Below are 22,948 nucleotides of genomic sequence, written 5' to 3'. Positions count from 1 at the left end.
CTCTGCCCGTTGTGTCTGCCTTCACAAGCAGACAGTTCTAGTCTGGTTTTCTGACTTAGCTTTAATGTTCCCTTTCCCATGCACAGGAGGGTGTCAAGGTGTCTGCAAAACAGCAACAAGTTTGCTGCAATCAGTGTTTCTAAAGAGTTGCAACCAGATGAGAGTACTTGGTGGCACAGGACTAAAATGTTGCATTAGGCAAGACAGAACCAGGGAACTGACACCAAGCAATGGCCAGGTGAAGGTGAATGGGGACAAGAGAATGAAATAGTGACTGTGCTGAGAAGAGGAGACAGAGTGGGAGGAGAACGACTGGGACTGAGTCAAAAAGAATGCCACTGTGCTGGGACTGAGCAGTGAATCAACAGCCATGTGCAACAGCTTCTCCATGTGTCCAGGAAGCTGGAATAACAAAGCCTGGCTGAAGTTGTGAGTAGTGGGAAAGATATTATATGAAGTAACAATTTCATAGCATATTTCCAGAGAGATTGAGGACAAAGATAAAACCAGCAGGTAGTCAAGGTTGTTGCCCTTGTCTGAATGCAAATAATGTTATCCTAAGGAGGATAAAAAGGGATGGAGCAGCTGCCCTATATACAAGAATGTGCTACAGATTTCTACAGAGCAGGCAAAATCCTCTTTAAGATACTTTAACATTTACAGCTATGGAGTTAGAGACCATCTCCACAGAAGGGGTTAATCAGTCACCAGGGTTGTTTGTCTGGAACATGAGTGTCCTGATAACAAAAGAACTGTAAATCTGAACTGTCATCTACAGATGATTCAGACGTTTGTACAGAAACTGCTTATCATAGAACATGACACAGACCCTGACAAACTGGATATGAGAGGCATTACATTTTCATACCATTCCCATCCCTTCTTATTGTTCCCAAGAAAGTCAACCCCTTGCCCTCACCCAACATTTCATATCTCCAAATTTGTCAAGTTCTATTATACATAGTCTCAGTTTTATTCCATTTGCTCTGCCCCTCTCTTATCTAACCAACACACTTCCACACTGCAATGGGAGCCAGGAACAAAAGTCATGTTCCCCAGACTCTACCATCAAACTGCATTCTTTACAAGCTAAAGACACGCTGCCATGACTTAAAAAAACCCCAAATCAACCACAAAACAAAACCCCACACAACTGTCTTCTTCTATATATAGATATGGAGGGAGCTTCATTCATTAAAGAAAGATACACAGAAGCATCATCCATTAAAGAAAAACACACTAGGAAAAACCTCAGGGGTTTTAAATAACCCTGAGGTTAGTTTAGAATTCTTTCTAAACTTTGGTATTCCAAATGTTTTCTAAGATATTCTAAATTTACTACTAGATCTTCACAATGCAGTAGATTCCATAAAGAGCTGCCACACACTAACCCTTACTACAAAAGGAACTTTTCTGTTTTGGTGATAATTGACAAGGAACTTATTAGAAGGAGAAGCCTAAATACAAGGATAGTTGGATGATTTTGGTACACTTCATGCTTTACTTGCTCTACTTGTTCTCTAAAGAATTGGATGACCTTGGACATTTAAGTGTCTTATTTTCCCTTAAAAGCCATTTTACAGGCAGTATTACACGTGCCTTTTTTTTTTTTTTTGAGACAGACATATGCATGCCTTTCTTATACTGCTGCCACAAACCTCAAGACCAGTAAAATTCACTTGTGAAAAGATGGAAGATGCAACTGCACTAGGAACCTTGAAATGACATGCAATGCTTTTTTTCTACAACTGGTTGCAACAAGCATCCTTGGTAGTAAAAGAAAACTTTACTTTCCCCAATAAATTAGGTGCTTCTCCTGACACCATGAACAAAATGGGTGACAGAACCAGTCACTAAAAGACCATAAAATTATTTTTAAAGCACTGTCACAACCCACAAGGAAGACGTAACCAAAGGCTTTTAGAGAATTCAAGCTATTAGCCAATCTACTCTGTTCAGGTCTCCTTGCAGAACAACAGAATTTAGAAAGCACATTTATAAGAAAGAGAAATTATTAAGGCTGGTCCTATGTGTCCCATTAAAGTTCTCTTCCCCCATTTCTTCAAAATTAATTTACAAAAAATTCAAATCTCTCTCCTCCAATTTATTCTGAAGACTCCTGAGGTAGTTTGGAAGACAAAGTCAGACAAATCAAAACTCAGCAGCTTTCTCACTGTGCTCATGACCCTTTGCAGAATGCAAAACTATTAGCAAATTATCCATAATAGCAAACAACAGAAAGCCTCATCAGAGGTGAGCAAACCAGTAAGACAAAAGCCTTTAACTTTCTATTAATATTGTTAATTCCTCTGGCAATATCCTGTCTCTCCTTTCAAAGGAGAGCATTGCACTCCCAGCAGTGCATGCTCTGCTTATCCCTGTAGCCTCTTCTGCTGAAATCTACCAACAGGAGACAGATGACACCCTCTTTTTCTTTGCTTCAGCTCTTTAGATGGAGGTCAGGGCCCTGACAGGGCAAACATGCTTGCTTCTCCCCATTACTCCTGAAGATCCTCTGTGGTGCTGTCAAGAGCCATGCCCCAGAAAGGTGGCAGACCTGAGGAAATGCAGATGCCTTGTGTGGCATGCAGCTGCAGGAAAGCTAACACAGGCCTCTTGAATCTTGTTTAAAACACCAGGCAGGCTTGGGGAGGATGTGGGAAGACCACAAAGAGAGGGGCATTCAATACATGGATGCCAAGACAGCAATGCTGTCAGCTGCGCTTAAAGTTGTTGCTCTCCAGGGCTGTGTAAGAAAGAATACAGGGATCAGCTGAAGCCTTAAGTTAAACAAAGCAGAGGGGTTGGATTAGCATTCACAAACAGCCTGGTGCTTCAAACAACATAAAAATACACTCTGGGAATGACAGCTCAAAGTCTGTTTATGCCACTGTCATAGTTGCTGTGATCCATCAGATTTCATGAATCCAGGATGTGGTACACAGAAATCTCTGCTACGCTTAATTAATTAAGTCATCCAGGAATTTCACAAACTAAGCACAAGGAAGCACAACTACCTCAGTGACACTGTGGAATCACCTACAAAAGCACCTGTATGTATGAAAACAGTGATCAAAGGTGCTTCCTTCAAAATGGGCATCACAAACTTCAGGCATGTTGACACTACCAAAACCACACATAACGTGTATCAAGACACTCATATAACTGTGTCCTTGAGGAAGATAAGGAACCAATTCAGCCACACTGACATTTGAATCCCTGTGTCCCAGAATTATGAAGAAAAATAGTCCCAAGATGGTTTAAACCATCAAAGCAAGGAATATCTGAGCCACTTAGGTATCAGTTGAACTAGTGTCCTCAGTCCTGTTTTAAACTTGATGGGGTCATTGTTCAACTACAGACTGAAAAAAAAGCTAGTTATAATACAAATAGCTATAGCACCCCCAGAAACATCCTGTTTCCTATTCTGATAATCTGACCAAATCATGGAAACAAAGTTGAGAGGGGAAATATTGTCTAAGAAAGATATTGTCTAATATTGACTAAGGAAGAAAGCTTCAAGGCTTGATTCCTGTATCAGAAGGTGCAGAGATATCCCTGCAGCCAGGATGCAGCAGAAAGCAGCTGGTGCACAGGTTCAGTTTTGTCTAGTCATTCATGAATAAATCCTTTCACTTTGCAGGCATGAATGCAGAAGATGTCCGTTTCTGTACCACTACTGACTTGCAATCTGCTGACCTGTAGGTCTTGCCTAAAAGGGCCAGCTGAAGGGCCCAGTTCTCCCCACAAATATAAGCTTCCTGTTTTCAGAAAGACAAGGAGGAGAGACACAGGGAAGGGAGAAGGATGCTGCCCAGATAGGTTATGCTGTCTTAATCATTCAAGTTTTCCAGGATCCAACTAGATAGAGCCCTAAGCAACCTTGTCTGTACCTTGTATCTGAGACTGTCTTGTGCAGGTTGAACTGGAGAAATCTGGAAATGGTTTCCAACCTGAATTATTCCGTAAATTACACATTTAGAAAAAAAAAAAAAAATGGAAGTTTGTGGGTATTTTGTATATACACTTCCTTCAATAATGAACTGACAAAAGTAAGTGCTTGCAATAACACAGTCATATCATCACCCTTTATCCATGTTAAGTCATCAGTCTGACAGGATGACACAAATTCCATTTGCTATATTTGCCAATGATTCCCTACCTTGAGATAACCTGATTTAAATTCTGTTACACAACCATAGTTCTAGACTCGATTCTAATTACCAAGCCAATGTTAGTTATAATTACCATTATAATGGATCAAGAAAGCCAGGACACAAGAGCAAGTCCAGACATAACAGCAAATCTTGACCTGCTTGTCTTTTAAGTGACCTCTTCAGAATTTCATGAAGTATGTTGAATTCCCTTCAATGTAATGCCACAGAAGGCATTACAGACACAGAATTTGTTTTGGGGTTTTTTTTTTTTTTAAGAGCCAGGTTAAGACAGTAATAAATCCACTAACTAAACAACTGAATGAACCTTAATTTGAAAGATCAGAAGGCCTCAGGTAAGAGACACAGACCTACATGTATCCATGCAGGAATGACTTCTAAAATAATGTGTTCTTCACTCAGGGAAAACCCCAAAATAAACCTTTTCCACAACATTAAAATGATTTTTGCACATTATTCAGTATCACATCAGATGATCCACTGTCAGGGTACACAGACTGCAGCACAATAGAGAGCTGAGAATGTGGTAGGGATTTATTAAAGAGTTTTGACACACATAACACATGGCAAATCTCTTTTTCAGTTCTGTCTTCATTCAGCATAATAGTTTGGGTATATTATCACTCTACATATTCCAGTCCCTACCAGGTGCCTATGAGAGAGCTGGAGAGGGACTTCTTAAAAGGTCTTTTAGAAATAGGGCAAGGGGGAATGGCTTTAAATTGAATCAGGGCACCTTTAGATTAGATATTAGGGAGAAAATCTCTACTGTGAGGGTGGTGAGACACTGGAAAAAGTTTCCTAGAGAAGTTGTGGGTGTACCATCTCTGGAAGTGTTCAAGACCAGATTGGATGGAGCTTTGAGAAACCTGGTCTAGTGGAAGGTGATGCCTATGTCAGGAGTTTGAAACTGGATGATCTTTCATTTTCCTTCCAAGCCAAACCATTCTATGGTTCTAAGATTCAAAGGGAACAAGCTCTTAACCATGTGACTTTTTGATAAATTTTCACCCAAACCAGAAGTTAAGATCAGCAGAAAAGTGTCTACTGCACTTATTAGTGTGCTGTGCAAATAAAAAGCATCTGCTGTATCCAGTTAAGCTTTATTCATGCTACATAGCAAATACATAAGACTAATTCCTCACACCATTCTGGGATAAACCTCACTTGCTCCCCATGTAAAGCAAGCAAATCTGGCTACCCATTAGGAACTGATAGAGTGGATTTACCAGAGAGGGCACAAAGGAAAGACCATACTCTTGTAAGATACCAAAATTACATACTCCATAAAAATGCTGGCCTACTTTAAGGGATTAAGTGTCTTGAGAAAGGGTTCAAGTGGGGAAAATGATGCCACTCAGTGCACAGAGCCAGAGAAAGTTCCCAGTTTCAGAGTGGGAGTGAAAGGAGAGAGGAATTTACCTATAGGGGCACACATTTTCATTTACTTCCTAGCATTTAAATACTTATAAGTTTAAAATAATTTCTGGATAAGCAGTCCTTACAAAATATGGAACTTCAGCTCATGAGACAAAAAATCTATCTTAACATATTTATCAAAACTTATTCAAAAGATAAGGCTGGCAAAAAGTGGTCATTATCAGTGCATAAAAATAGGGAGTTTTTAAATTTTGAAGTGACTACATGGTGCTCTTTTGGAAAACATGTATGCTGAAAACTATCTTTAATGGTTAATTAAATGGTTAATCTTTATTTTAGTACCATGTTCTCCAAGAAAAAAGTTCCCCTAGGTATCCACCACGAGTAACTGGAAATCAAGGGACTGTAAGAATAGAACCATATGGAGTCACCTTGTCAGATCTTTGTCCTGCATCATCTTAAACAAGAATTCATTCACTTATAGGTCAAATGAAAGCTAACAAAATAACTCCCTCATCCCCTAAAAATAGCTAAAGGAAAGTAAAGTATGGTCCTGTCATATCTAGCACATGCTTCCTTCAAAAATTCTGAAGACAAAAATTATCTGTTACCACAAGGCCAGCTTCAACTTGCCTTCCTCATTATCCTCTATCAGCAGCTTTACACATCAGAAGTGGATAGTTGATAGGAAAGACACAGCACAGGGACTTGGAACACAAACTGAGTCGTGACTGCAGCTTAACAGCCTAGAGATAAGCAAGAGTCTTATCTTCCAACCAAAACAATAAGTGAAGCTTTTCTATGCAGCTAATATCATTGAATAGAAGTCATTTTTAAATTAGATATATTAGCATATAAGGGAGTAGGGGAAAAGATTTCCCACTAGAAACACAATACACTCCCACCAAGAGTAAATACTACCATAAAGATATTTTGGCAGTAATCCTAAACCTCCAGAACCTCTTGGTATTTGGCATATTTTGAAGTGGCGTAAAAGAAATTTCATGGTCTTTTGATTATCCACACACTCCACTAGATTCTAGATATTTAGTAAATACCACAAAAATGATGATATATCAACATTTGGCTTTTTTTCCCTTCCCTCACCATGAAGTAGGCCACAAAATTAACAGGCCTTTTTAAAGAATACTCATACAGCAAATGACCTCCTATAGTGAACAGGGCTTTTCTATTCTGTCTTGGAAACCTCCTGGCTTGCCTGCAGTTTTTTTTTTCCTAGCAGTTTTTTCCTTGGAAAACAGCATATCCCAAGTAAAGCAAAACAAAGACTCCAGCAGGCAGAGCAATCACTGGGGATTTTCTCTCCTGCATACACTGAATTCCCAGAAGAGTTTTCTGGTGAGGGTGACCACCCAGCAAAATTCCCACAGTGTGGCACTCCAGCTGGGATGGGGGAACAGGAAATCTTCAGGGACAATCTCAGTTTCCCAATGTGCCCACATCTTTTGTACTAGTATAACTATTCTGGTTAGATTTAAAAAAAGTTTTATTACAGTATGGTTGCATCCCAAAAAACCCTCTCCTGAGCGTCATTAATATGAACGTGTCTCATAACGTTTATCCAGCTTTCCATGCACACTGGGATAAGTCATGCTGGTGTAATAAAAACAGGACAACTTTTACCACTGGCATAAATCTCAATTCTGTTTTCACAGCTTTACGCAGACCATGCAGTCTCCTCTGATGCTGCAGCCTGGGATTTAGGCTATATAAAATAAGTTTTTCAAAACTTGAAAACACTTGACTAACCCTTGCTGAACTCTGAGCTACAGATGCTAGAGTGGGACTGACACCCACAAGAGCCTGATGAGTGCCAGGTCACACATGTTGCCACAGCCAGACCCGCTGCTTCACAGAATCAGTTTGGTTGGAAAAGACTCCAAGATCATCAAGTCCAACCCATGACCAAACTAGGTCTAGCTGACCATGTTCAACTAGACCATGGCACTAAGTGCCACATCCAGTTTTTCCTTACACACCTTCAGGGATGGTGACTCCTCCACCTTCCTGGGCAGCCCCTTCCAATGTCTGATCACACCTTCTGTGAATAAATTCTTCCTGGTGTCCAGCCTGAGCCCCCCTTGGCACAACTTCAGGCTGATTTCTTGTCTCCTCACTTTGATCCCCTTTTGTCCCCTGGGAGAAGACTCTGACCCCACCTGGCTAGAGCCTCCTTTCAGGTGACTCTAGAGAGTGATCAGGTCTCCACTGAGCCTCCTCTTCTCCACATTTAACATCCTCTGCTCTCTCAGCCACTCCTCATCACGCTCCAGACCCTTCCCCAGCTCCGTTGCCCTTCCCTGGACTCGCTCCAGCCCCTCAATGTCCTTTTTGTGGTGAGGGGCCACGGACAGAGTCACTGTCCAACCCTCTGGCCCCAGCAAGGCAGCAGCACCCTGCTATGGAGCTGATTCCTGGGAAACTGGAAGCTGCTCTCCCTCCTGTGTGAGCAGGGCTCCTTGTCACACTCACTCGCGAGCAGTTTAATACAGAATCGATACATAAACGAGTTTCAACAAGGCTTTAATCCGCTTCGCTGACAGCCTTGCCCGTGGCCCGGCCGGCCGAGGTTCCCGGGCCTGCGGCGCCCTCTGCCGGGCTGCTCCAGCACCGATCCCCGGTGGATCTGCTCCCGCCGCTCCCACACCCGCACCCCTCGGGCCGATGTTTCCCGGCCGCCAGGACAGGGCTGCCCCTTCCCCCGGCTGTCCCTCCGGGGGTCACAGCCTGGACCCTCCGCTCTGCCCGCCCGGCTGGGCCTTCTCCGCCACATTCCAGCACGGGGCTCCCTGGTGCGGCACCGGAGAGAGGGTACATCACAGAGTGACAGGGTCAGTTAGGTTGGAAAAGACCTCTGAGATCATTGAATCCAACCTCTGAACAAACACCACCATCACATCAGCTAGACCACGGCACTAAGCACCACGTCCAGTTTTTGCTTGAACACCTCCAGGGACAGTGACCCTGAGCAGCCATTTCAAATGTTACTTTGCCCTAGGGTACCATCACATCTCAAGTCTTTTCACACAGGTCAGTTCACAGTAAGATACTAAATAAATAAAGATCTATAGCTGACACAGAATGCTTCTTTAGAAATAAACTTACATTTTCTGCAGTAAAAATTTAAAAAAAAATTATTTTTTTTGCGAAAAAAAAAAAAAAAAAAAAAAAAAAAAAAAAAAGTACCATATCTTAGCCAGTAATATTCCGTTCTCACTGCTTTCCCTTTCTGGAGCTCTACAATCCTCATCACTGAAAAGGGAGTCCTGCACATACTCCTTTACCTCACCATGCTCTGTTCCCAACCCCTGGGTTTTTAGAGAGTCACAGTCTCAAAATACTAAAGAGAAACAGGGAATGGTCTCTCACCCACCACACTACAGGAAATTTGGGCAACCACTTGTCACAAGCAGCCAGGGACTGTACAGAATCCAGATGATCATCTCTGGTGAGAAACCCACCCACCTGATAACTTTTTGCACACACACTGACATACAAGAAATTCAATTTTAATATAAGAACAAGTTGCTTCACTGCAAGGGTGACCAAACACTGGCACATGTTGCCCAGAGAAGTTGTGGAGTCTATGCTCTTGGACGAAACCCAACACAGCCCTGAACAGCCAGCTTCAGCTGCCCAGATGTGAGTAGAGGGGTTTGACGAGGCACTTTCCAGAGGTGCCTTCCCACCTCAGCCATCCTGTGACTCAGTGACCACACTACCAAGCTCTGTATGACAGACACTGCTTGGTTTTGAGGTTTGGCAGTCAAAGAAAATGCCTTGAAATACTTGCGTACATAATTCCTTCTGAAAAGATGAGGTAAGCAAAATCTCACACTGCCGCAATTCAAATGCAAACTAATATGAATACATTCCATAATTATAGCAGCAGCTTTTTTTCTTAAACTTGGAACAGTTTCTCACCTTACAAAGCTCATCGTTCTCCTCTTTGACAGGCAGAGAATTAGTATTTGTGCAAGAGTCCGAGTCTGATATCTCTACTGAGCTGTCCTCTTTTTCTGACCCATTGCACTGATCGGTGGAATCAGTATCCTTCTCCCATTCAATAAGCTTCAATTCATCTAAAATAGAAGATTGGTATAAAGAGTTTTTCTTAATTACCATCTATTATAAGCACAAAGTCAGAGTAATACTACGGCTATCCTGAACTTGGGGGAAGAATTGCAACATTATTTTTTTTACCTCTGTTCAATTAATCTTTAAGTATTTTGTGTCTCATAAAGGCTAAATCCAACTAGCCAAAAATGTTCTGTGAGGAAGGATAAAAATCACATACATACCAAAAAAAAAAAAAAGGTGTCCTGTCTGCAAAGAGGCAGTACATTCAACTGTACAGGTAGGTAGGGTGTTCTCTTTAGTTTAGCTATTATTAATTTTTCCATGGTTTAGTTAGGGTTTTTTTTTTGCCCAGCTGCATTGGATTTTCCACGTGTACCTGTTCAGAATTAACTGTTCTAAGCAAATGCCTTAAACAATGTTAACTAACATCTGCTATTAGTGATAATCCTCACAGAGGAATGAAAAAGCTAGTTGAAGTGGTCACCTCCTAGAATACCATGCCTAAATATACAGGTCTGCAAATCAAATCTCTAAGCACTTCAAAGAGAGAATTGTTGAAGACAAATTAATAGAAACACAAATAAGACAAGATGGAGGTAAAAAGCCAACAAATAAAAAAAGCCCCAAACAAATCCACAATACAATGGCAATAAACAAAGAGATGCAGACAGAAATGCAGAACTTTTTTCCACCACCATCAGCACTGTGTGGTATTTAATGCAACTCCAAAAGTCCACTTGTAACTCTAAGGATCTACTGAATGGCATGGAAACCTGAGCTGCAGTAGCACCCTCACAATCCTTTAGGCCCAAATGCCACAAGGTGCTGAGAGAGATAATTTGAATGTGTTTTGCATAAATGAGCATGTTTGAAGGAGAAAGGATGCAAGCTTTTTGGGGGGCTGCTTTTTTGCTTTTGTAAATGTCATATTTCTGACACTGGAATAGTCATGTACAGGGGAGAGGCAGCAGAGAAAGAAGGCACCTGCACCATGCTCCAGGCATCTGTACATACCCATGGAACTGTGACAGTACCTTCTGTACTTGGCAGTGCTACTATAATCTAAATACTAGTTTTGACATTGACCTTTCAGACTCTGAAGTCACCCAGACAAACACACAGCTATAGTGCTACCTCCTTTCACACACACAAATGCATTTCTGTTTCTGGCTACGAAGAAGCTTCATCAGAAATTTTAAACACAGACATTAGCAACCAGGTAGCACAAAGAGGTTTCATTTGAAGCTGTGTGACAAGTTGCATGCAACTTGTGACAATGGAATAAATTCCTTGATGAATACAAGACAATCCATTTAATCTTGTCACACTCAAGTACTGACACCTAAAGTGAACTTCACATGAAAGGGAACATCTCTTTAAAAAATACTTTTTTCCCTACTGTCACCACACCTACAACTGTCCCTATATAAGCACACACACACAGTGGTACACTGGGTACAATGCTAAAATTAGTGCATATCATGGTTACTTCAAAAAACATGGAAATTACAGTTCTTTTACTGCCCACTGCTTTGAGGATCTTTTTGGGTTTAGAAGAAAAACATGCCAATTATTGGATTTTCTCAGTAATCTTCAAGTAGATAAGTAACACATCAGGGTTTCTTCAATTACACAGAGAAACCAAATTTTGTTATCTTATAAGCATAAAAATGTCTGTGTATTGTCTCTTCAAAAAAAAAAAAGGAAGATTAAAGCCTGCAGGATATACTTGCAGGGGATATCTGAATGATATTAATGGTAGGTTAGAAAAATTCCTATTCAGCAACAGATTGCAGTTTAGAAAATGAACAGTCTTTCCTTTTCAAAAAGAAGAAGATGACTAGGAATTACAAAAGACAGCCATCAGACATGTCAATGGCAGTGTTATATAGATGAAAGGAGGAAGATTTTGCATTTTTTTTTTAAACCTAAAGAGCATATTTCACCAGTGTCACACATGAAACAAAAAGTCGTCAGTCAATCTATTTGCTCAGCTCACAGCAGCATTTGAATGCTTTGCCAGACATCCAGGATTCAGTCTAACTATAATATTTTAGATCTAGCTGAAGTACTACAACGTTAACCTAACTTATTTTATGTTGTAAAGACTTCCTAACAAGTTATAATGCAACTTATACATTCTCCCAATTAACACTTCTACAACAGAGCATATGATTTTTCTGTCTTCAGCTGCACTGTTTAATCAATTTCTCTCCCCTCTGTCATTTCCTGGTCCATTAATTAGAAAGAAAGTTTTAAGAATTAAACTCATGTCTGTTCACATAGTGCAGCTAACAGGGGAAGCAAGGAAGACTGTGTTCTGAAATGAAAATAGATGGCACAGAGGATGATGCTATGAAGCTGCAAAGCCTGCCATATCTAGTCAGTAGATGCAGAAAATTGTGTTTCTTTACTCCAATGTTTAAAGGTTTTGTACATAATTTATACTAAATGCTTACTCTACACCCAGATGAAATTTATGAAAAAACACCCAAAAACCAAAAACAAACCCCTGCAACTGATCTAACCAAAATAGGAATGGATCATGCCATTTTGTCAGAATGACCTCAAGACTATTTTCATTACAGCACCTGAAATTGACAGAAGGTTTCTTGTTAAATCTTGCATTTGAACTTACCTTCACTATTTCTGTCCTCTAACAATAAATCACATCTGCCAGGCAACTCCTCTGTTTTGGAAGCGTCACTTTTTTTGCTGTCCAACCTTGGAATCAATGTTTTATTTCCATCATCTGAAAAATCACTGCCACTAGAGGTCCATATTATGTCCTCAGCTTCCTTAGAGCTTTCAGCAGCAGCAGCTCCTATGAAAAAGCATTGCAAAGTGTTAGACTGTTACATAAACACAGTTTTGTTAAATTTAAAAAGTATTAAAAATTAAACTGTACTATTTTTAAAGGGCAAAATTATAAATTCTGTTACTAGGCATCAGAGATTAATACTGAAGCATTAACTCACATGTATTTCTTATTAATACATACATTATTTTCAGTTTAGTTCTCCACAATAAATGCTAACATTTCATTTTATACAATGAGGCTACCATTGTATCCTTCAGCAGTGTGAGGACAAGTCATGACTGTCTGGTATTTAGTCCCCCTACACACAGTCCTAACACTCCTCCACTCCCCCATGTGCCCTTGTAAAATGCTGAGTGGTTTAAAGAAAGACTGTCCTTAGAATTCCGGGTTTGGGAGCTCTATGAATATCCAATGAGTAACAAAGGAATAAAAGTATTCCATCAGTAAAGATTACTCTTCAGTTTTCTTTCAGTTTTTTCAGGAAAAAAACCAACTTCTCAGGTGTTGCAAAGAAAAGCAGGTGTGTTTTTTGAAGTAAGACATTTTAATTCAAAATATATTTCTGCATTATTTTTAATCATAAAAGCCAGGAGAAAATTATTTGTGCTTAGCATGGAGCATACAGAACTAGGAAGGCAGAATTTTCCATTTCCTACCACTACTAAAATGTAATAAGTAAATGGGAATTTAGATAAATACTGGGGGTTTGGAATTAGGCAGAAGGGCCCAGAAGAGTAAAATACCACCACATCTCCTCCTGCAACACAGAGAGGTTCTTAGAAATCTAGAAAAGCTAGAACCCCAAAAGGTAAAAGAAAAAGTGCCCAGTAGGTCACCTACTTACATCCAACAGAAGCAGCACAGCTGCAGGAGCAAGCAGAAATAGAGACTGAAAAATACCACCCCCTCCTTCTTTCCTTTCCCCTGGGCTCAAAAAGAAAGGAAAGAACTAGAAAGAGGCAGTAAATCCTCCTGCTCTTTATTCTGACTAGAGTTCTTTTTTTTAATGCCAATAGTAAGCAACTTGGGGGCATACAAAAGATTGTAAAAGCAGGAGGTTGATAAAACTCTGATTTTCTACCTATTGCTCATATTTACAAAATATGTGTGCTCTCATGCCTGCTTGTCTGTCTAGAAGACGATAGAATAATTTCACTTTCAATCTATACAGCTAAGGGCTATTTTTCATTCCCTCCTAATAAAATGTGAAGGATTAAAATATCCCATCCCTTTTATAATACACACCATATACAGCATTAGCTACGCTTCTTTCACTTTTTCAAAAGCAATAGATGAGAGCCTGCAGCTTTGTGAATTAATTTCTGGCACTATGGGTGAATGGATGAGCCCCACCACAACAGTGAGAGACTATGTGTCTTATCACAATTAGCTTCTAATTACAGTAACAGAAGAAGAAAGCAACCAGTATCTTGAGCCAATTTCTACCCCAATACAGGATAAAATAAAATAACAATAGTCTGACAATGTTAATATGAAATAATCAAAACATACTAGATGCACTTTCAGCAGATGTTAACAGTGGTCCAAGACGCTTCTTAATCCTGGATTTCTTATTAGAAGGCCTCTGGGACTATATCAAAAAGAGAGAGATTTAATCAATAGGAGAGACGCTTCTTAATCCTGGATTTCTTATTAGAAGGCCTCTGGGACTATATTAAAAGAGAGAGATTTAATCACTAGGACATTAAAAATAATTTTAACATGTATCAATATATTCAAAGCTGTTGTTACTCACATACCAAAGCTTAGCAGAATAATTACAAATGAAATTTAAAATATTTTACAAGACTGTAATATAATGAAGTATTACAGCATGAGAATAGTAACATAAAATCTGAATTTTCCTAGATTTGGAAAATACAAGCTTTCTATGACTATGACAGAAATCACACACGTGACCTTGAGAAGCAGGAGCCAGTATTTTCAGCACTAAAATGTCAAAAGTGGGCAGTAAGAGCATGCTTGATAAAGAATGTGTTCTCTTGAAAAGTTACAGAAAGAATGACTTGGTTGCCGTGTCTCTGATTTTACTATATCCCATAAGATATGCAACACTGTGACTGCTCAGTGCCAGACGAAGAAACAGAAAAGCAGCTTGGGTCAGCACAAAATACTCTTCGTTCAGATCTGGCTGATTGAGCAGGATTTTCTACACTTAATTCGCTATTACAAACACATTCTTTAGGTCTAGCAAAAAATCTTCAGATGCAAACTACGGCAGTTTTGTTCCATATTTTTTAGGAACTATAGCACTCCATCCCAAATATCAAATTACTTTTGCATCCTTCAGTGTATTACTGAAATTTTCTAAGTGATGAGTGCTATCTAGAACACAACATACTAACATATGCTCTGCAAGTTACACTAACAAGTTAAGACAATGTCCTTATGTAACTGTGCTTTCCATTTTCTGTCTATTTTGACAGTGGCAACAACATACTGTTAGTTTGGAAACAACACCAAAAGAAAAGGCAACATCTTATTATCCACTCAAGCATGGAAATTCACTGTCAGTTTCCATCTCTTTGTTACTCCACTAAGGCAGCATTTTACCTCCAGCACTGAAGTGCTCTCAAAACCATCCCCACACCTAAGCCACGCATTGGAAATCAAAGTAGCAGACACTGATGTCCTGACATTCGATTTTTTCAGACCTAGGGGTGTCTCATCTGGGAATGGTGTGCGTTCCGCATTCCAAAGTCTCTTCCGCTAGAGAAAGGAAAAACAAACCCATTAAAAAACACAGTGTAGACATAATCAATTTCAAGTTAAATTTACTTACTCTAGATTTCCCCTAGTATTTTCTGAATGTTTACAAATTCCAATTTTTAATGAGCTCAAGGAAAAAAAAAGTCTCAAACATTTGCAAGCATCTTTTATGTAGCTCTAAACAATAACACCACCACCAAGGTCAGGGGAAAATTAAATTTTTTTATAAGTACACTTTCTGTTGGTCTGAGTTACATCTCATAATACCTGATAGCTGCCTAGTGAAGCTGAAAATATTATGCTACACAGGAACAGCTCACTAAAATACACTTTAACTAAATAATGCCTTCAAAGTCATATTTAATGTGCTTTAATTTTGTTTATGCAGGAAGTCACACTAGGTATCACTATACAGTTGACCATTAAAAATAACCAATCAACTAAAAACACCCACCCCAGGCTCTTTCAGCTGTAAGAATTACACTTATTTTCACATCCATTTCCCTACCAAGAATGTTGCCTTCCCCTTACACAGGATGCCAGAAGTCATTTGGAGCATTAGATAAGTCACGAAACAGGATGCTGATTAGCATCCAGTGCTAATTTCATGCAAGAGATTGTAACTTCTGAAAATAGCTGAAGATGAGAGCATTGCCTGTTATCACATCCAAAGCTATCTCTCAGATTCAACACCAGTTTACACATAGGAATTGAACTTGAGCACGATAAACATCTTATCCTACTGTGCTACTGAAGTTTATCTTAGAAAGCACTGACTGTATCATCTAACTACATCTGTCTTCTTCTGATATGCCTTCTCTCAAGCAACTAGAGTTCCTACCTACAAATAATTATTACTCCAAAGTTAAGCTAATCAGCACACACATTTTCTGCCAGGCTGGTCAGTCACAACTGTAACATACATGTCAAACAACAACAAAAGAACAGAAAATGGAATCATAGAATAAATATTCTGAGTTGGAAGGGACCCACAAGCATTACAGAAAGAACAGAAAATGGAATCATAGAATAAATATTCTGAGTTGGAAGGGACTCACAAGTGTCACAGAAGCCCAACTCCTGGCTCTGCACAGACCCAAGAATCACACCACATGCCTGAGAGCACAAGCATTTGGCACTTTTGGCCTGGCCCTGCACAGACCCAAGAATCACACCACGTGCCTGAGAGCACAAGCATTTGACACTTTTGATGCATTTTCTAAATGGCAATGCATATTTGTTTTCCACAGGGTTTTTTCAGTGCTTTTGAGAATGAAACAAGCAGTTGCCAAAAGCGTACAGTGAGCAGCATCTTACTTCACCCCTCCAGTCACACAGTGCTGCTGTGCACAGTAAGAAGACAGAGCAAAACAAACGCACTTTGCAGTTTCCACTGATGATAACTGACCCTGCTAAGAGCCTCTTCTAAAACTGCCAGGGGTATTTACACCTCAAACCACCTATTCATTATCACCAAAGTCAAACTGTCCCCATCACTGCTCCATACACTACAGATATATGAAAGGTACAATCTTGAATCTGACGTGGTATTAAATCCAGGATCAACAGTGCTTTGTAAGGACATGATGTCAGGTAAGGAGACTACAGCAATTTAACAAGAAAGGTTAACATTACAACACAGAGAGAATTTAAATGCTGCTTCTCTCCCAGTGAAGATGCTGGCCCAAGCCTGGATTTCCACAGTGCTTAGACAGGAACCTCTACAGTGGGCTGTCCTCTTGGCAAGAGCTTCTGATGGTTTTTAACCTTAGTCAGTGCTGGGAGTCTTGCTTACATGCCTGGTTTTGTATCTTCTAGAAGATTTTGCAAGATATATTTTGCAAAGACTTACCGTATCAAATACAATTCATCTAAAGCTTATTTCTTGAATGGGATGCTCCAGTTTTGAGGAACAAGTCTGTGCCAACAGCAGCACCATAGCTTGCAAGCAGGTTTACAGGACACCACTTCTGATGGTCAGTTAAAAGCAGAAATGGTTGCAAATAAATGAAAATAAATGCACATAATTGCATGCACAAAGACTTGCATGAAACAGGTTTTGTAATGTACTTCTGTTGTTAGCAAGCATCTTTTTAATAAACATAGAACTAGGGAGTTACTCTCTGTTAAGCTTCTCATTCATGTTATTCTTAAAATCATGACATTTGTTGACAGACAGCAGACCTCAATTTGTCAGTGCTGTCCAACACCAATACAGGAAAGAAAGAGCGTGACATAAGAGGCAGGGGATGAACAGAAGAACATGGCAGCTGAGACAGCCATTGCTGCACAATTGCCAAGATTTCGGAAGGGTACACCATATAAAAATCAGCAGGATAAAGGCTACATGTTAACTCCCTCTCCCTAAGTAAGAAGGGTTAGGGTGCAAATAGAAAGGATATGCTTACAGGCAATAAGGTTAAAAAAGCAAACTGAGTAGAAGAAATAGCTAGGTTTATGCTTAGATGATTACACTTCTATTTAGAGTGCAAGCTGAAGTTGCACTGGAAGCGACTTTTAAACAACTGAAATTCAGTATACTAGACAGTCATGGCTGTGACAGGCAAGAACACTTTTCATAATTGATGACTTAACAGCAGAAGAGTTTTATTTAACCCTGCACTTCCTTAGCTGCAGGGCTGCTCAGGTTTTCAGAGCAGCACTGCAGAGCTGTCTTGGGGCAGGTGGTTCCTTGACAAACCACAAACCACTGGAGTCCCCTCTTCCCGTTCTTTCCGAGCACTTGGCACTCACCAGACTCTGTGCAGACACAACAATGATGAATAATCAAACTGACAGAAAACTTCTTTGGGAAGGAACACTTGTTATCTACAGCAGGTGCAGCAGCACAAGAAAGGATACAAGGATCAGTGGGACCAGTCCAGCAGCTGCTTGACACCATGGCAGATTAATTAGAACCTGAAGAACAATCAGTACTGTGGACAGCTCTGGTTAATTAGCTCTTTGTTTCACATGCATCCTGCTCCTCAGATTCAAGAAAATCTGAGAGTTTCTGCTACCACCACACAGAAATTTATAGCCACTACAATCACTGAGAAAACCTGAAAACAGTCCCTGAAGTCCCAAACCAAGAAAGTACAGAAATACACCCTTCACATGAGATATTCCCCAGCTACTACAAATTCTGGCAGACTCCACTTGGAAGGAAACAAAAGAGAAGGACTTATGATTGTTGATACTGACAGCAATGGCTTTGAATTCCATGTTTTTAATACAAATACACTGCCACCATTTCCCACATCCAAGATCAACTTAAAAAACTGGGAAAAAAACAAACAAAAAAAACAACACCCCAGAGCCAATTACCCCATCCCAAACTCCTTGCAACTGAAATCTCTCCACATAAATATTTTATGTGAATTGAAGAAACTGGACCTAGAGCTTCAATCCACAGTCACTGAGAGGGCCTGGGAGCAGGTGAGGGAGCTGAGAGCAGCCTGCAGGGCCTCTGTTTGGCTCTTTGCCTTCAGATAAGGTGGGAACAGTGCCAATGCTGGGCACAGCACTGTCACCCTTCCCCTGCAAAGCCACCTTGGCACAGAGAGGCAGTGTCCAAGGACTTCTGTCACAGCAGTACATCTGCTGGCATGCAGAAATGGCAAGTTTTAAAGGCTCTTTGCTTCTGCTCCAGCCTGCTTCACGCAGCAGAGAAACTAACATTTTAAGAAGCTTACTTCTCAGGAATAAATATTTATAATGAAGCTAATCTAAAGGCTGTGCTGTTCCCGAAGAAATGCAGCAACAACTGTGAGTTCTTTTAATCTTGAGTCACAAAGTTAATAAACTTTTTCTTTTAATCTGAAATAAAAACGGGGCACACAAAAAATAACTTGTGTAATTTATTGAAGGAATGCATGAAGTGTCTAGAAACAAGGTACTGGAATTAAAAAAAAATAAATCACTGAATCAGGCTCAAAAGAGCTAGAGCATGTAGACCTGCCGTACATCACAAAATTAAGATTTATTACAAAACAAAGTCAGACAAAGAACCTTGTAAATTGCATAAGGTGTCAGTAGCCAAAATATGACCTCTGAAATTTTGAGTTAAAAAGGGGATGGCTACCTCATATAGAAATTGTCTTGACCTCTGCTCCCGAAAGCATTGCATTTTGTCTCTGGAGCAGTTCCTTCTAAATGAGTGAAAAACCAATTGAGCTACTCCTGCCAGCATTAGTGGAATTAGGACCAAGCCTTCCTCATAAAGGGCACGGCAAGCAACCTTACCCCATTACTCCTTTAGTTATTTCCAGTGAGATGAAGGTAAGTCAGCCTACATGGGTGCAGGTGTGAGGAAAAGGAAGGCACACTCTGAAAAACCCATGAGAATGCACAGTGATTACACAACAGCAAGTACAGGGCTGGAGTGTTGGATTTGACTTTTAAGTAGATGTTCCTACCTAGAACATCTCCATTCAACCAGTCTGTGAGGTTACTTATGCCCAAGACTTGTTACCCAGAAACACACTATATAAAGTCACTGGGACCGTATGCTCAAAGGCTACTCACTACACACCCTTTACACTTCAATCCCACTTCTTTGGGGCTACTTCAAAAACCACAGGAAGAGCCCCCAGGAACACATGACCCAATATATTATCTACCTCATGTGCAAGTGGCATTTCTTTGACAGATCACCTTCTCTAACACAAAAAGCAACAGAAGCTGAAGGAGAAAACCAGTGATAAACATATCATTACATGAACTCTTCCTGCTACTGGCTTTCAAATCCAAAAATTAGTCACATCACTTAAACATCAGTCAGAATTATTCAAACACAACTGTTATATTCTTCCTGAACAGAGCAGAATGAAAAAGCATTGGAAATCACAGCTCCAGTTGCCAGAGAGTTTTCATGTTTTTAAAAAAACCTGATGGGAGCAATCACATAAAAGTATGCAAATATCCAACACCAACCAACAGCCATCCTCATCTTTCACCTTTGTTCTCATCAGTTTCACAGGAAAATACTCCACTTAAAACACTTAAGCTTATGTTGGCCTTCAAAAGTCCAATTTCAAGAGAGTACAAATTTGACAACAAGCACCCCACTTTCAGCAAAGAGCCATTCGATGATACAGAGTTAAAAGTGTAACAACTGTTTTCAGTGCCTAGATTAAAAGTAAAGTTCTAGTTCTAATTTAATCCTTGCATTTTAAACTCTCAAGTGAGCATTCAAATAAAGGTCACCGACTCAAAGTCATGGTTTGCATTTTTTTCCAGTGAAGACTATTTTTTTACTCCTGTGAAAATCAGTATGCATATTTTCCAAAGATGACTCACAAGGACACATGTGGTCCCTAGAAAGGTTCTCATCAAGTTGCAATCATTCATAAAAAAACAGATGCTGTAGAATCACAGTCAATGACAACAATGATAACCTGCCATGCCATACCTCCTTCTACTCTCATGGTAAAGAAATACTAAAACCAAACTAAAATCTTAAAATAATTTCCCCGTTGCTATTGATGTGTGAGACCAAAATTTTAAAACACTCTTTCAAAACCTTTCTTTGTGTTCATGATTTTTACTACACTAGATAAGACTATCCTCAATGACTTACACTGACATATATAAGATTACCATTTGAATGTCAGGATGTTTTAACCTACACATCCTTTTTAAAGCAAGAATATAAATTATTATATGCTTACATTGAAAAAAAACAACTCTCATGGAATAAGAATACTATTGCAGTATACTTTGTATTAACTAGTGCCAAGCAGAGAGAAATCTACAATCTATGAAAGCAGTTAAAGCAGAAATATTTTAGAAAAGCTTACAAAAAATTAAGTTATCCAAAATATTTAGGACATATTAACAGCATCACACATTTTTGTTACGTCTAGATTGGCATGGATTTTTAATCAATTAATAGTCAGCAAGTGCTCTATTTCCCCTTGATCAGTATAAGTTTTCATTCATCAAGGAACATTATCTTTGTCAGCAAAAGGAGTTAAGATTATCACAGGCTGTTGCCACATTGCAACAAGTTGTTAAATCCCGTTTCAGTTAAGTGTGCATTTTCTCACTAGGCAAGAATGCAAAACCTTTCGGAAGAAAACATGTGCAGTGTCAATTTACAGGTTAATGTATGTGAAATATAGTAGGCTATTTTAAACCTTTCTTTAGTAGGTTTTTTTTTAAAGCTGTTGACATTTTCTTCCATTAAAATTTATTTGAAATGTGCTTATATTTACAAAGTGGTTGAACATGCACACCAGTATAGACAAAATTCTCTAAGAACTATATCTGTCATTTGGCAGTTCTATTTGTCAGCTCTATATATCAAACAACACTTGCAGTCCCTCTTTCAACAGTACCTCAGTATTAGCCTAGCCTAAGCTAATCAGAGCCAGCACATCCTAATTGCCCCTCTGCGGGGAACATCCAAAGGACCAAGCAAATTACCAAAGCAAAGGAATAGAAAAACAGCACGGGGCGCTTCTCCTCCCTCCACACACACCCAGACAAGGAAGCTGCTCAAAACAGTATCAATCCCGGCCAATTCCCACAATTCTCTTTTCCTCTCAAGTTTTACTCTCCCTGCACTTTTCCCCCGCCTGCCAAGTGGGAAGGCCGAGCCCCCCGCTCCCCTCGGTGCAGCAGCGCCAGGATGGATTCCACTGTCAGCGTTGCACAACCGCGCACACCGGGAACGCGGGGAAGGGCCCGGGCTCCCGCCCCGCGTTCCAGCGTGGCGGGTCCCCAACACAAGCACCGCCTGGGGGCCGGATATGAAAGGGCAGCGAGGGCACAGCGCGGCGGCTGCTGCTGCTGCTCTGCCGCCACCACCGCCACCAGCCACCCCCGCGCCCCTCGCAGCGGGGCCGGGAGGCGCGGCTGGCAGGCGGCCAGAGCGCACGGCAAGGCCGCCGCGAGGAGCGCGGGGAGCGCCACTGCTCGGCCCTGCGGGGCGGCCAGGGAGCATCCACCATCCCGGCCGAGCCCCCTCTCCTCCCGTCCCGCCGCCGCCGGTACCTTCCCTCCGGGCATCGCCCCCGGCGCGGCGCCGCGTCCCCGGTCACGTGGCGGGGGAGCACCGGGGGCGGGGCCGAGGGAACCCCCGGCCCGCGCCCGCCCTTTGCAGCTTTGGCGCCGCCGGAGCCGCGCCTTCTGATTGGGCAAGCAGGGGTGACGTAAGGGGCAGGGCGGGGTTTCCGGGAAGGAGGGGCGCGGTGCTCGCGCGCTGGGGCCGGGCCGTGGCTCTGGAGCTGATCCGTCCTGCGGGAGCGCTCCTCGGGAGCTGGCGGGCATTTCCCGGCGGGGAACGCCAGTGCTGGCCCCGCGTCCCTCCCGCCCTCCCTGGCGAGCTGCCCCGAGGCCCCAGGCGGAGCTGGGGGTGCCGCGAGCGAGGGGGCTGCCGCCAGCTGGGCCGTGTGTTCTCTGCCCAGGGCACGGGCTGAGCTGGCAGCGCTGATTTTTGAGGGCACGGTGCGGAGAGCGACGTCTGAGCTCTGCCCTTCTCTGAGAAGTTTTTCAGCCTGGGTAGTGATAGCCAAGGTCACTCATGCATCCTTCGGGATACCCGGGTTCACTCAGAAGTAAATCTCAAACGAGTGTTTAGCACCACAAGGAAAGGAAGCACAGGGATGGAAACACTGGCTGGATACCTAAGCAAGTCATGTCTAAACGCAAGGCACTTGATGAAAAATACGTTTGCTGTTACGCCGTTAAAATAAGATTTTTTTAAACTTCCTAAACAAAAAGTAAGCCGATAAAT

The 22,948-nt window shown here is 41.2% G+C and overlaps 1 protein-coding gene across 1 annotated transcript in view; it reads right to left on the bottom strand.

Annotated features, from left to right (window-relative positions):
* SPIDR (scaffold protein involved in DNA repair) overlaps window positions 1-22,305 on the bottom strand; it is a 195,726-nt gene extending 173,421 nt beyond the window's left edge. The window contains exons 1-5 of the mRNA XM_041412567.1: window positions 22,207-22,305; window positions 15,052-15,207; window positions 13,990-14,068; window positions 12,295-12,480; window positions 9,501-9,658 (exon numbers count right to left, since the gene is read on the bottom strand). Coding sequence (XP_041268501.1) covers window positions 9,501-9,658; window positions 12,295-12,480; window positions 13,990-14,068; window positions 15,052-15,207; window positions 22,207-22,221 — 594 coding nt within the window. The 5' untranslated portion in view covers window positions 22,222-22,305. The remainder of the gene's footprint in view (window positions 1-9,500; window positions 9,659-12,294; window positions 12,481-13,989; window positions 14,069-15,051; window positions 15,208-22,206) is intronic.
* Between the last annotated feature and the right edge of the window lie 643 nt (window positions 22,306-22,948).

This window comes from Onychostruthus taczanowskii, unplaced genomic scaffold, assembly GCF_017590055.1.
Source record: "Onychostruthus taczanowskii isolate IOZ18803 unplaced genomic scaffold, ASM1759005v1 scaffold4, whole genome shotgun sequence".
In the NCBI taxonomy this organism is placed as follows: domain Eukaryota; kingdom Metazoa; phylum Chordata; class Aves; order Passeriformes; family Passeridae; genus Onychostruthus; species Onychostruthus taczanowskii.
The sequence above is the reverse complement of the archived record's forward strand: the minus strand, read 5'-3'. Positions and strand labels throughout refer to the sequence as shown.